At 52.4% G+C, this 9,840-nt stretch overlaps 1 protein-coding gene and 1 pseudogene across 4 annotated transcripts in view; one reads left to right on the forward strand and one right to left on the reverse strand.

Moving 5' to 3' along the window:
- Window positions 1-1,218: 1,218 nt before the first annotated feature.
- On the reverse strand, window positions 1,219-3,340 carry LOC108283775 (annotated as a pseudogene).
- Window positions 3,341-5,906: 2,566 nt separating this feature from the next.
- The window catches only part of SCUBE2 (signal peptide, CUB domain and EGF like domain containing 2), an 83,801-nt gene continuing 79,867 nt past the window's right edge, over window positions 5,907-9,840 (forward strand). For all 4 annotated transcript variants that reach the window (XM_017500312.2, XM_017500314.2, XM_017500316.2 and 1 more), the window contains exons 1-2: window positions 5,907-6,125; window positions 7,589-7,711. In XM_017500312.2, the coding sequence (XP_017355801.1) occupies window positions 6,005-6,125; window positions 7,589-7,711 (244 nt within the window). In that variant the 5' untranslated portion in view covers window positions 5,907-6,004. The remainder of the gene's footprint in view (window positions 6,126-7,588; window positions 7,712-9,840) is intronic.

The raw sequence follows: 9,840 nt of genomic DNA on the forward strand, positions 1-9,840 counted from the left end.
AAAAAAAAAAAAAAAACTTTTTGGTAGAGATGAGGTCTCACTGTGTTGCTCAGGCTAGTCTTGAACTCCTGAGCTCAAGTAATCCACCCACCTTAGTGACCTAGAGTGCTAAGATTGCAGGTGTGAGGGGCCACCACACTCGGCAGAACATCATAGAAGTGAATAGAATGATACAACTTGCACTCTTTTTAATCTGGCTTCTTTCCCTCAGCATAATGTTCCTAAGCTGCCTCTGTGTGGTTGGCTGTATCAGAGTTTGTTCCCTGTTGCTTGGTAGTATTCCATTGAACAAATATCCCACAATTTGTTCATTTTCTAGTTGATGGACTTGTGGGTGATTTCCAGTTTGGGGCTAGTGTAAAAATAGCCGTCATGAATGTTCTTATATATGAATTTGGTGAACATGTACACTCATTTCTCTCAGGTACATTCCAAGAAATGGGCATGCATGTTCCATATTAGTAGGCACTGCCCAACAGTTCTTCAGAGCGATTATACTAAGGGAGCTTGGATGTTAGCCTGATGAAGACTGGGAGTGATGCAATGAAATTTACATTTAACTCTGGTAGCCACTGTGTTGGATGTACTGAATTGGGGTGAGATTCTAGACCCAGGGACCTATAAAAAATTGCAGACTAGGTGCAACCAGGGTGTCTTCTGGTTGGCTTCTCAGGGTTTCTCTAGGCTTACCCTCTTTTGGGTGAGGGAAGGAGGTATCAAGATGGCTGCCACAGTTTCTCATTCACCACAGCCACATCCCAAAGAGGAAAAGGGAGGCTTTCTATTCCAGCCTTTCAAGCAAAGGGCCTGAGATTTGCTCCAATTGGAAAGCCATCACATTCTCATCCCTGAACCAATGACCATGGCAGGGGGAATGGAATGAATGGTTTTGATTGTCTTAAGTCTATTCCAGAGCCTGAAGCTAGAGATGGGGCAGCTTCCCTCCCAGGAATACAGGCTGTCTGCAGGAGGGGTGAGTATATGTTAGGAAGGAGGAAAGAACAGATGCAGATAGGTATGCAGCCCCCAAGGGTGATGAGGGATGGTGAACCCCTGAGCCCTGGCAAGGAGGAAGAGAATGGTTTTAAGAGATAGTAAGAAGGCAGAATTTTTGCGATGGTTCGGACGTGGTGTGGAGGGAGATAAGGGAGTCCCAGATGACCGCCGAGCCACTGACTTGGTGTCAACAGAATGGTGGTGCTCTTCTCTAAAGGAGAGAGCACTTGAGAAGGAGCAGGTTTGAGGAAGACGAGCTCCGTTTTTTGTTCTTTTGTTTTGGACAGTTGGCAGAGCTAGCTGAGGTTTTATTTTGGAAAAAAATAAAAACAACCACCAACAACAATTGAATTACTTTGTAGCTGGAAGTGTGGGCTGAGGGCTAGGGCTAGGGCTGAGCCTCAAGTGGGTGTCCTGTTCCTGTGCTTTACTGCACAGTGGCTTCCCCCACAGGCCCTGGGGCAGCCACAGGAGGAGTAGACTGGGAGGGGCTGCTATGGCTGTTCACTTGGACAGGACACCAGAGGACTCGGACACCAGCTTTCCATCACGAGTTTCGACCTTCTTCATAACCATGGCCCTGGAGGAGCTGGTGCTGCTGAAGGAGCTGGAGCCTCCACCAGAGCCAAAGCTGGAGCCCAGGCTCTAGCTGAGGCCAGGGCTTGTAAGGCGCCTGGAGGCCGAGCTTAGACCACCTGGGGAGCCACTGGTGGTCTTCAGATGGATACTCATGTTCTGCATCCCAGACCCCAGCCAGCTCTCCTCGCCCTCCAGCAACTTCCTGTAGGTGGCAATCTCGATGTCCAGGGCCAGTTCGATGTTCTTCAGCTCCTGGTTCACCTGCTTCTGGTGCTCCATGGCACAGCAGCCACACCATGTTCTGCTTGGCCCGCTGCAGGGCAGCCTCCAGCTCAACAGTTTGGCATTGGCATCCTTAACAGCCAGCTCCCCATGCTGTTGGGCATCTGCGATGGTGGATTCCAGGGAAGCCCTCTGGCCTTTGAGGCCCTCAATCTCAGCCTGTAGCCAGTTGATGTTCCGGTTCATGTTGGAGATCTCAGTCTTTGTACAATGCAGGTCATTCTCCTGCTTCCCAACCAGTGTCTGTAGCTCCTCATACTTGATCTGGTGCATTCCCTCAGCCTCATCCCAGCTGCCTTTGGCGATCTCTTTGTACTGGGCCTTGACCTCAGCAATGATGCTGTCTGTATCCAGGGAGCAGCTGTGGTCCATGGACTGCACCACAGACGTGTCTGAGATCTGGGTCTGCAGCTGCCACATCTTCTCTTCATACAGCTACCTGAGGAAGTTGATCTCATCAGTCAGCCCTTCAGGAGAGACTCCAGCTCCACCTTGTTGATGTAAGCTTCAGCCACATCCTTCTCAATGAGGACAAATTCATTCTCCATTTCTGTATGCTTATTCCTTCATCTCATCCTCATACTTGTTCTTGAAGTCGCCCACCAGCCCCTGCATGTTGCCAAGCTTCTCCTGACCCAGAGTGTCCTGCTGCCACTGAAGGTTGTCGATGTGGCTCTCGAATATGTTGTCCATGTTGCTCCAAGCCGTCTTCTGCTGCTGCAGGAGGCTCCACTTGGTCTCCAGCATCTTGTTCTGCTGCTTCAGGAACTGTACCTTCTCAATGAGGAGGTAAACTTGTAGAGAGTCTTGATCTGCCCCTCCTCCTGGGTGTGCACAACCTGGAAACTGGGGTTCACCTCCAGCTTAAGGGTTCTGGCTGACCATGAATGGCTATGATGCTCCCCATGCCACCAGCTCCACCATAGCCTCCACCCAGAACCATGCAGGCACCCAGGCTACCCCGGAAGCTGCAGCTGCTGCACACCCGGGAGAAGCTCGAGGAGCTGATGCGGGCACTGGGCCTACTCGTGTAGGAGCAGCTACTTAAGGTCTGGGGGCCAGAGGTGGACACCATGTAGGACTTCTGGGTCACCCTGATGAACGTGGTGGAGGCAGAGTGGAGACAGGCAGGCTGAACTAGGCAGAGATTTGAGGAGCTGAGAAGCTGCTTCTAGGTCACGCACTCCATTTGAACATGTCGGAGGGCTCTAGCGGAGATCAAGGTGGTGTCTAGTAGGCAACTGGATACATGGGACTGAACCAAGAGCACGAATCCAGGCTGGAGATTGATATTACGGAATCAAGGGAATGAGAGAACCATCCAGGGAGAGGGTATAGAAAGAGGATTTCTAGAAGATAGTGAAGGCCTTTCCTGAGAGGTAGAAGAAAAGCCTGCTGTGATGACAACAAAGGGTAGGACACTTTCCACCAGGGAGAAGCAGTCCACCTGTCAGAGGCTGCTGGGGGGTCATTAAAGGTGGGAAGAGACTTAAGACAATTGAATCCATTCATTCTATTCCCCCTGCCATGGTCATTGGTTCAGGGATGAGAATGTGATGGCTTTCCAATCGGAGTAAATCTCAGGCCCTTTGCTTGAAAGGCTGGAATGGGAAGCCTCCCTTTTTCTCTTTGGGATGTGGCTGTGGTGAATCGTGTCCCGTGAGTGCAGAGTGGCACCTACTTACTTATAGTTCAGGGGCACGCAGGGCCGGCCACTACCAGGCTTTCTTCAGCCTCCTCAGAGGCCCACACCAGTGAGACTGGACTGGCTGGGCTGCCTCGCACCCCTGAGGCCTTCATGGCTTCTCAGGCTGTGGAGAGGAGACAGGGAGAGGAAGAGGGAGATTTAGCCTCAGTCCAGGGACAGTGCCTGAGGCCTTTCTGAGAACTTTGTGGGGACCTCAGCTGGACAATAGAGGGCAGCCTGCAGCCAGAGTAGAGCCAACCAAGTCCCTCCCGACACTGAAAACACGACATTTGGATGCAGTTTTCCCCTGGAGCCTTTCCCCTATGGAAACTCCTGGTTGTAAACCATATTGATTTTAACCTCAAGTGTCAGGTTGCCCAAGCGTCTGGGAGCCAACAGCTGAAAGTACGTTTGTATGGATGTCGGGGCAAACAAAATAGGATGCAGAACATTTTTTGAAATCTGTGCCAGTGGTGGACTTTTCTGGGAAACATGACAAAAACTACCCTCTTAGGCAAAAAGACACTGAGTCTTATCATTATTAATTTGTGTTCTGACTGAAAGATAAAGTTAAGGAAAGGTAAAGGGGAAGAACAGCACATGTCTGATATCTTCACTAAGCACAAGGCACTGCAGGAGGCTCCCCCAGAGTTTAATGGGCAGCTTTATGTATTTATATGCTTTGACTGGAGCTAAAGAGGTCTGTGCCATACAATGGGCAGTTTCTAGTTGGATTTTAAAAGAAATAACTTTGATCATTTCAAAAGCAATGAAGCCTGATGCAGCGGAGAGAAAAGAAGGCGGTAATTTATGGCTACCATTAAGGACACAAAGACAAAGGCGGAGAGAACGTTTCACTAACTGAAGATTTACAAATGTGTAAAAACCATCCTTATGACTAGAAATAGCTGAGTGTCTCTCTCAGCCCCAAACAAAAGGGAGTGGGAGGGAGGCACAGACAGAAGGAGGGATGCAACCTGCCTGCCTTCACTGGGGATGAAAAGGTCAAAAGAAAAGCAGCTACAGAAAAGTTATTTTCTCAGATATCAGCATCAAGCAGCTGCACTAGCCGCAGCCCAAAGAGGCAGGGCCCCGTGGGTGTGTGTGGGGGCTGGGTGGCAGTTGAGGGGTGCTGAGGTGCAGAGACTGGGAGCTCTGGGCTGTGGATGGGCCCCAAGAAGACCTAAGTGTTTTTGTGCATGAGCTAGGTGGGGATTTTTTTTGGTGACATCTATTTTTTTCTGATTGCCAAAGAAATGGTGTGTCCGTCTGTCTGTGTCTGTGTGTGTGCGCATGCCTGCATATCACATATATGTGTGTGTATATATACATATATATATATATATATATATTCACAGGAGAAAATTGAATAAATACAGAGAAGCTCAGTGAAGAAATTACTATCCCTGAGTGTGATGTTTGGTTGTGTCCAGAAATTGTTACTGTATTTGTTCCTGGAGTGATGTTGGGTGTACTGGGCTCCAGCCATCCGTGGCTAGGGTGCTATGAGAAGACCCTGTGTACCTGTTGCGTTGCACCGACTTTCTTGCATGGAGGGCCAGGTGCCAGGCACTGCCTGCATTTGCAGCTGGCCAGACCTGATGTTTATGAGTTCAGGTGATCATAAATGCCACCCGTACTCCGGGCAAAGTTGGGACTGTCTGTTGTCCCTGGTGGCTCCCCTTTGACCTCTAGCCCCCTTCCCCTTAGGCTGCCCTAAGATATATATAAGTAGTTTGCAGGGATTCTAGGCCCAGCGTGCCCCACAATGGGACAAGCAGTCCAGTGCCCTCAGGGCTGTGGGATGGAGGATCCGAGAGGGCCTGGGGTGGGCAGTGTGGGGAAGGGTGCAGAGTCTGTGCTAGGGTGGGCAGAGAAGCGGGGTCACCCTCTCCATTCAAACAGCTGTTTTCCTGAATTGGAAGTCACCCTCACTCCCTTCAACTCCCACCTCCCACGTGAAAAGCCCCAAGATAGCTTTGGGGTTTGGTGATTGTATGGTGCGCCCAAATATTTCAGTCTAGATGGGCTGTCTGTCCTCGCAAGAGGACCTGGGTCGAGTTGTAGGGCACTGTAACAGGCGGGGCATGGAGGCGCTCCGAGCGCTGGAGCGGAGCAGGGCTGTGTGGGGGGCTGCGCGGGGCGCAGGGCACGGTGCTGCTGGCCCAGCCAGGCTGACAGCAGCCCTCAGGCCACCGCGGCCGCGCCCCCTCCGCCCGGGCCGGGGAGGGGACCGGAGGAGGCCGGGCGGGGCAGCACTGTCCCCCCTCCCCCGCGCCTCCCACCCGGGCCCGGGAGGACCGTGTGAAAATGAGGCTGGGGCTTGGGGGGCGGGCGGGGCCGGGCCGGTGGTGGTGGCGGCGGGCAGGGCGCCCGCACACACCTCCCCACGCCGCCGCCGCCGCCGCCACCGCCACCGCCCGCGTTCTGCCGCCTCTGCCCGCAGCCACCGCGCCATTCATGGGGGTCGCGGGCCGCAACAGTCCCGGGGCGGCCGGGGCGCTGCTGCTGCTGCTGGCGCCGCTACTGCTGGCGGGTGCCGTCCCGCCGGGCCGGGGCCGCGCTGCGGGGCCGCCGGAGGGTGAGTGTCCGGCCGCTGAGGCGCACCTGGCACGGCGGGCGGGGACGGGAAGGGTATCCAGGTCCCCGACGGGGTCCGGAGCTGGGCGCCTGGGGCCGGAGGCTGGCAGCTGCAGCTCCGCTGAACCCCGGCTTCCCCGGGGACCTCATCCATCCGCCCCGCCAAGGCGCCACGACCGCTGCGGCCAGAGGCCCGGGGCCTGCCTGAGTCCCGCGGCCCGGCCTCGGACCCGGAGCTGCTGACAGTTCCCGCCTCGGTCGGGATGCCTCCAGAGCGCCTGCTAGTCAGCCCGGGAGCAGGCAGGAGGGTGCTGACCCGGGCCTCGGGGTCCCACGCCTCGGTGTAGGTGGGGAAACTGAGGGCCGGGCCGGACACATCCGCGAGGCTGTAGCAGTTTTGCCCTTTCTTTCTCTGGGGACTGGGAAGTTCTGCTGCTGTCTTGGGGGAGTGGGGTGATCCGGAGACTTTTCTGTCAGCAGAACAGCGCCTGTTTGAGGATCTGGGAGTTACTCTGAAGCAGCCACAAGCCTAGGTTTTCAGCAGAGAACTCTGGACGTGCTGTGCTAACTGGACTTGCAATGCTTTCAAAACGCTTTTGTTTTTAATTAACATGCTGGAGTGGTGTCAACCCAGTAAACACTTCTGCCAAGGCGGGTTTCCAGGTTGAGAGGATGGGCAGGGGGTGGGAGTGCAGGGGGCCTCTTCTCAGCATCTGAGAGTTCAGGATGGCATTTGCTCCGATCCCGATCCCGGGGCAGGCTTCTCCCAAGTGCTCTAAACCTGCGGGGTGAAATCTTTTGGCTTTCCTGGGCCACGGTGGAAGAAGAATTGTCTTGGGCGGCACATAAAATATACTAACACAAACAATAGCTGATGAACTAAAACAAACAAAAAAAAATCATAATGTTTTAAGAAAGTTTACGAATTTGTGTTGGGCCACATTCAAAGCTGTCCTGGGCTGCCTGTATCCCACAGGCAGTGTTGGACAAGCTTGCTCTAAGCCCCGAGAAAGCTGACAGACAGCTGCGTGGCTAGGTACTGCGTTGGCTTGGCATAAGGGACACAGATGCAGTCTGTTGTCAAGACATTGACTAGTGGAGAGAGAGGCAGGAAGACAGTAACAACCCTGCACGACGTGTGCCGTGCAAGGACATACACATGGGAGCACTTGGTGGGGGCACCTACACTGAGGGTCAGTCATGGCAGGCTTCCTGGAGGAGGTGGATTTGAGCCGAGTCCTAAAAGTCAGTAGGTGATGGTGGGGGTAATTTCACATAAAGGGTACAGCCTATTCCTGGAAACAGGGGCCCAGAAACAGTACGGCTTATCCCAGGGGTCCCAAGCAGTTGTAGCTGGTGAGGAGTGAAGTGGGCTGGGCTGGTGGGGATGATGCTAGACAGGGCTGAGGCCTGATCATACCTGGCTGGGAGCCTGTATCAGGTGCCAGTTGTGCTCTTTTGCAGATGTGGATGAGTGTGCCCAAGGGCTAGATGACTGCCATGCCGACGCCCTGTGTCAGAACACACCCACCTCCTACAAGTGCTCCTGCAAGCCTGGCTACCAAGGGGAGGGCAGGCAGTGTGAGGGTAAGTGCCTTGGGGACCATGTGGGGGGACAGCAGGGAAGTTCCCACTTCCTTAGTTCTTGCAGTGGCTACTTATGTTGCAAAAGTGCTGCCCCTTCTCTCCCTTTTCCTCAACCCCCAAATCCTATCATCTCTCTGAAATGCATTTCAGATTTTGGACTGGAAACATTAGGTCTTCCTCAGAGCTGCTCACGTGGTTTTATCTGGCTCTGAAATGTCCTTTTGTCTAGCTTCTGGAAAAGAAAAAAGATGTGTTAGTATCTTTGGGTCCCACTCCATTTTGGGACAGAAAGTAAACATCCATGATGATTAGGAGAGCCATGCCTGCCAGAGCACGGCTGATCCTGCGCCTCCCTGGGGTGGTTTGTACCCTTGCCCTGAAGTCTGAGTGCTAGAGTTCTGCCCTCCCCTTCCAGCTCAGGAGACTCCATCCTGTCAATGGCTTTGCAACGTGCCAAGCCTTAGAGTACACCAAGGGCCTTCCTTGTTTGGAGTTACAAGTTCACTCTGGAGAGATGTGTGCAGAGGGACATTTTAGCCTGTAGAGCTCCAGGTCTGAGAACCTGTAGTTTGGACTCTGCCATTTCACAATCTGGACTAGAGTCATGAACTGTGAAGTTCAGAACTGGCTGGAGACTGGACTCTTGAGGCTATTCCTGGAGATGGAAATCATGACACATTGGAGCTGGCTGGGCTCTTCAGGTAGCTCTGGGCCAATCGCATTACTCATTTTACAGATGGGGACACTGAGGGCCAGAGGACTTGTTGCCATGATCACACAATTCGCCTGTAGGTGAAGGAAAGTCAGGTCTCCACCCCCAGCTCTGTCCCCAGCCCTGCATTTCTCATATTTACCCAGACCCCTGCTGTCCCTCTTTGGATGTGTGAGATATCTCACTGTTTATATAGTCATCCCATGTGAAGAAGTTAGATGAGGAGCACTGAACTCATCTCTGTGTATCCCTCTTTGCTCCTGGACCCAGCCTTGACAAGCATGTTGTTGGCCCTTTTCACTTTGAGAGGTTTTAAACTCTTTATAACTTGGGCTTAACTTCTATGGGAATTGATCTTCTGAATACTTGCGGGATCTAAAGCTACACAAACTTTGAAAAACATATTAACTTATTTAGATGAGGAGGAAAACTTTTTTGAGACAGAGTTTTGCTCTTGTCGCCCAGGCTGGAGTGCAGTGGCATGATCTTGGCTCACTGAAGCCTCCTCCTCCCTGGCCAGGAGTTCAAGACAAAGTGATTCTCCTGCCTCAGCCTCCCGAGTAGCTGGGAATACAGGTGCCTGCCACCACGTCCAGCTAATTTTTGTATTTTTAGTAGAGATGGGGTTTCACCGTGTTGGCCAGGCTGTTCTCACACTCCTGACCTCAGGAGATCCATCAGCCTTGGCCTCCCAAAGTGCTGGGATTACAGGCGTGAGCCACTATGCCCGCCCAGAGGAGGAAAACTTTTAATGAGTGTCTGTTCTGGTGCCATTTAATGGCCTAGTGTTCAGATCCTGATGTTTCAAACCAATCTGTTTCATGCTGTGGCCTCTGAGTCATAAAGCTTCTAAGTATTGGAACAGTGTGTAATACTGTTATTGCAGCAGTACCTGGTATGTGGTAGACACTCAGTAAACAGTGTTGTTTTTGAATAAGTGGCTGTGTAAGATGGACTCAGTCACCAGCACCTTGACACAAAGTCTTTTCCAACAAATAGACAAACCCACAAATGAAATATCTAGATACAGAATGTGCAGATGACCAAGTAGGTAGGTGACTGTCAGAGGCTTTTGCAGTATTGTAGCAATAACCTGATCTTCCCTACCCACCCATCTCCTTGTCTTCTTAGCATAACTGAGACAAGAGATGGGATTTTTAAAATGAACTTTGTTACAAAGGAAGGGAAGACCAAAAGAACATATAGATAGCAAATATGAATAACAGATGGGATTATAATGGGCAAGTTTGGATCTGGTGACATCCCTTGGGAAATCATTCAGGGAGCTCCCCTTTGTGCATCAGGAGTGAGGCTCCTGCCGTTCCCATCAGAGAAGGTATACTCCTGGTCAGGTGCATGGCAAGTGGGGTTGGTGATCCATCTGTGAAGCAGTTCTCTCTCTCCCCCCCCCCCCCCC

The sequence above is a fragment of the Cebus imitator genome, unplaced genomic scaffold, assembly GCF_001604975.1.
Source record: "Cebus imitator isolate Cc_AM_T3 unplaced genomic scaffold, Cebus_imitator-1.0 Scaffold265, whole genome shotgun sequence".
Lineage (NCBI taxonomy): Eukaryota > Metazoa > Chordata > Mammalia > Primates > Cebidae > Cebus > Cebus imitator.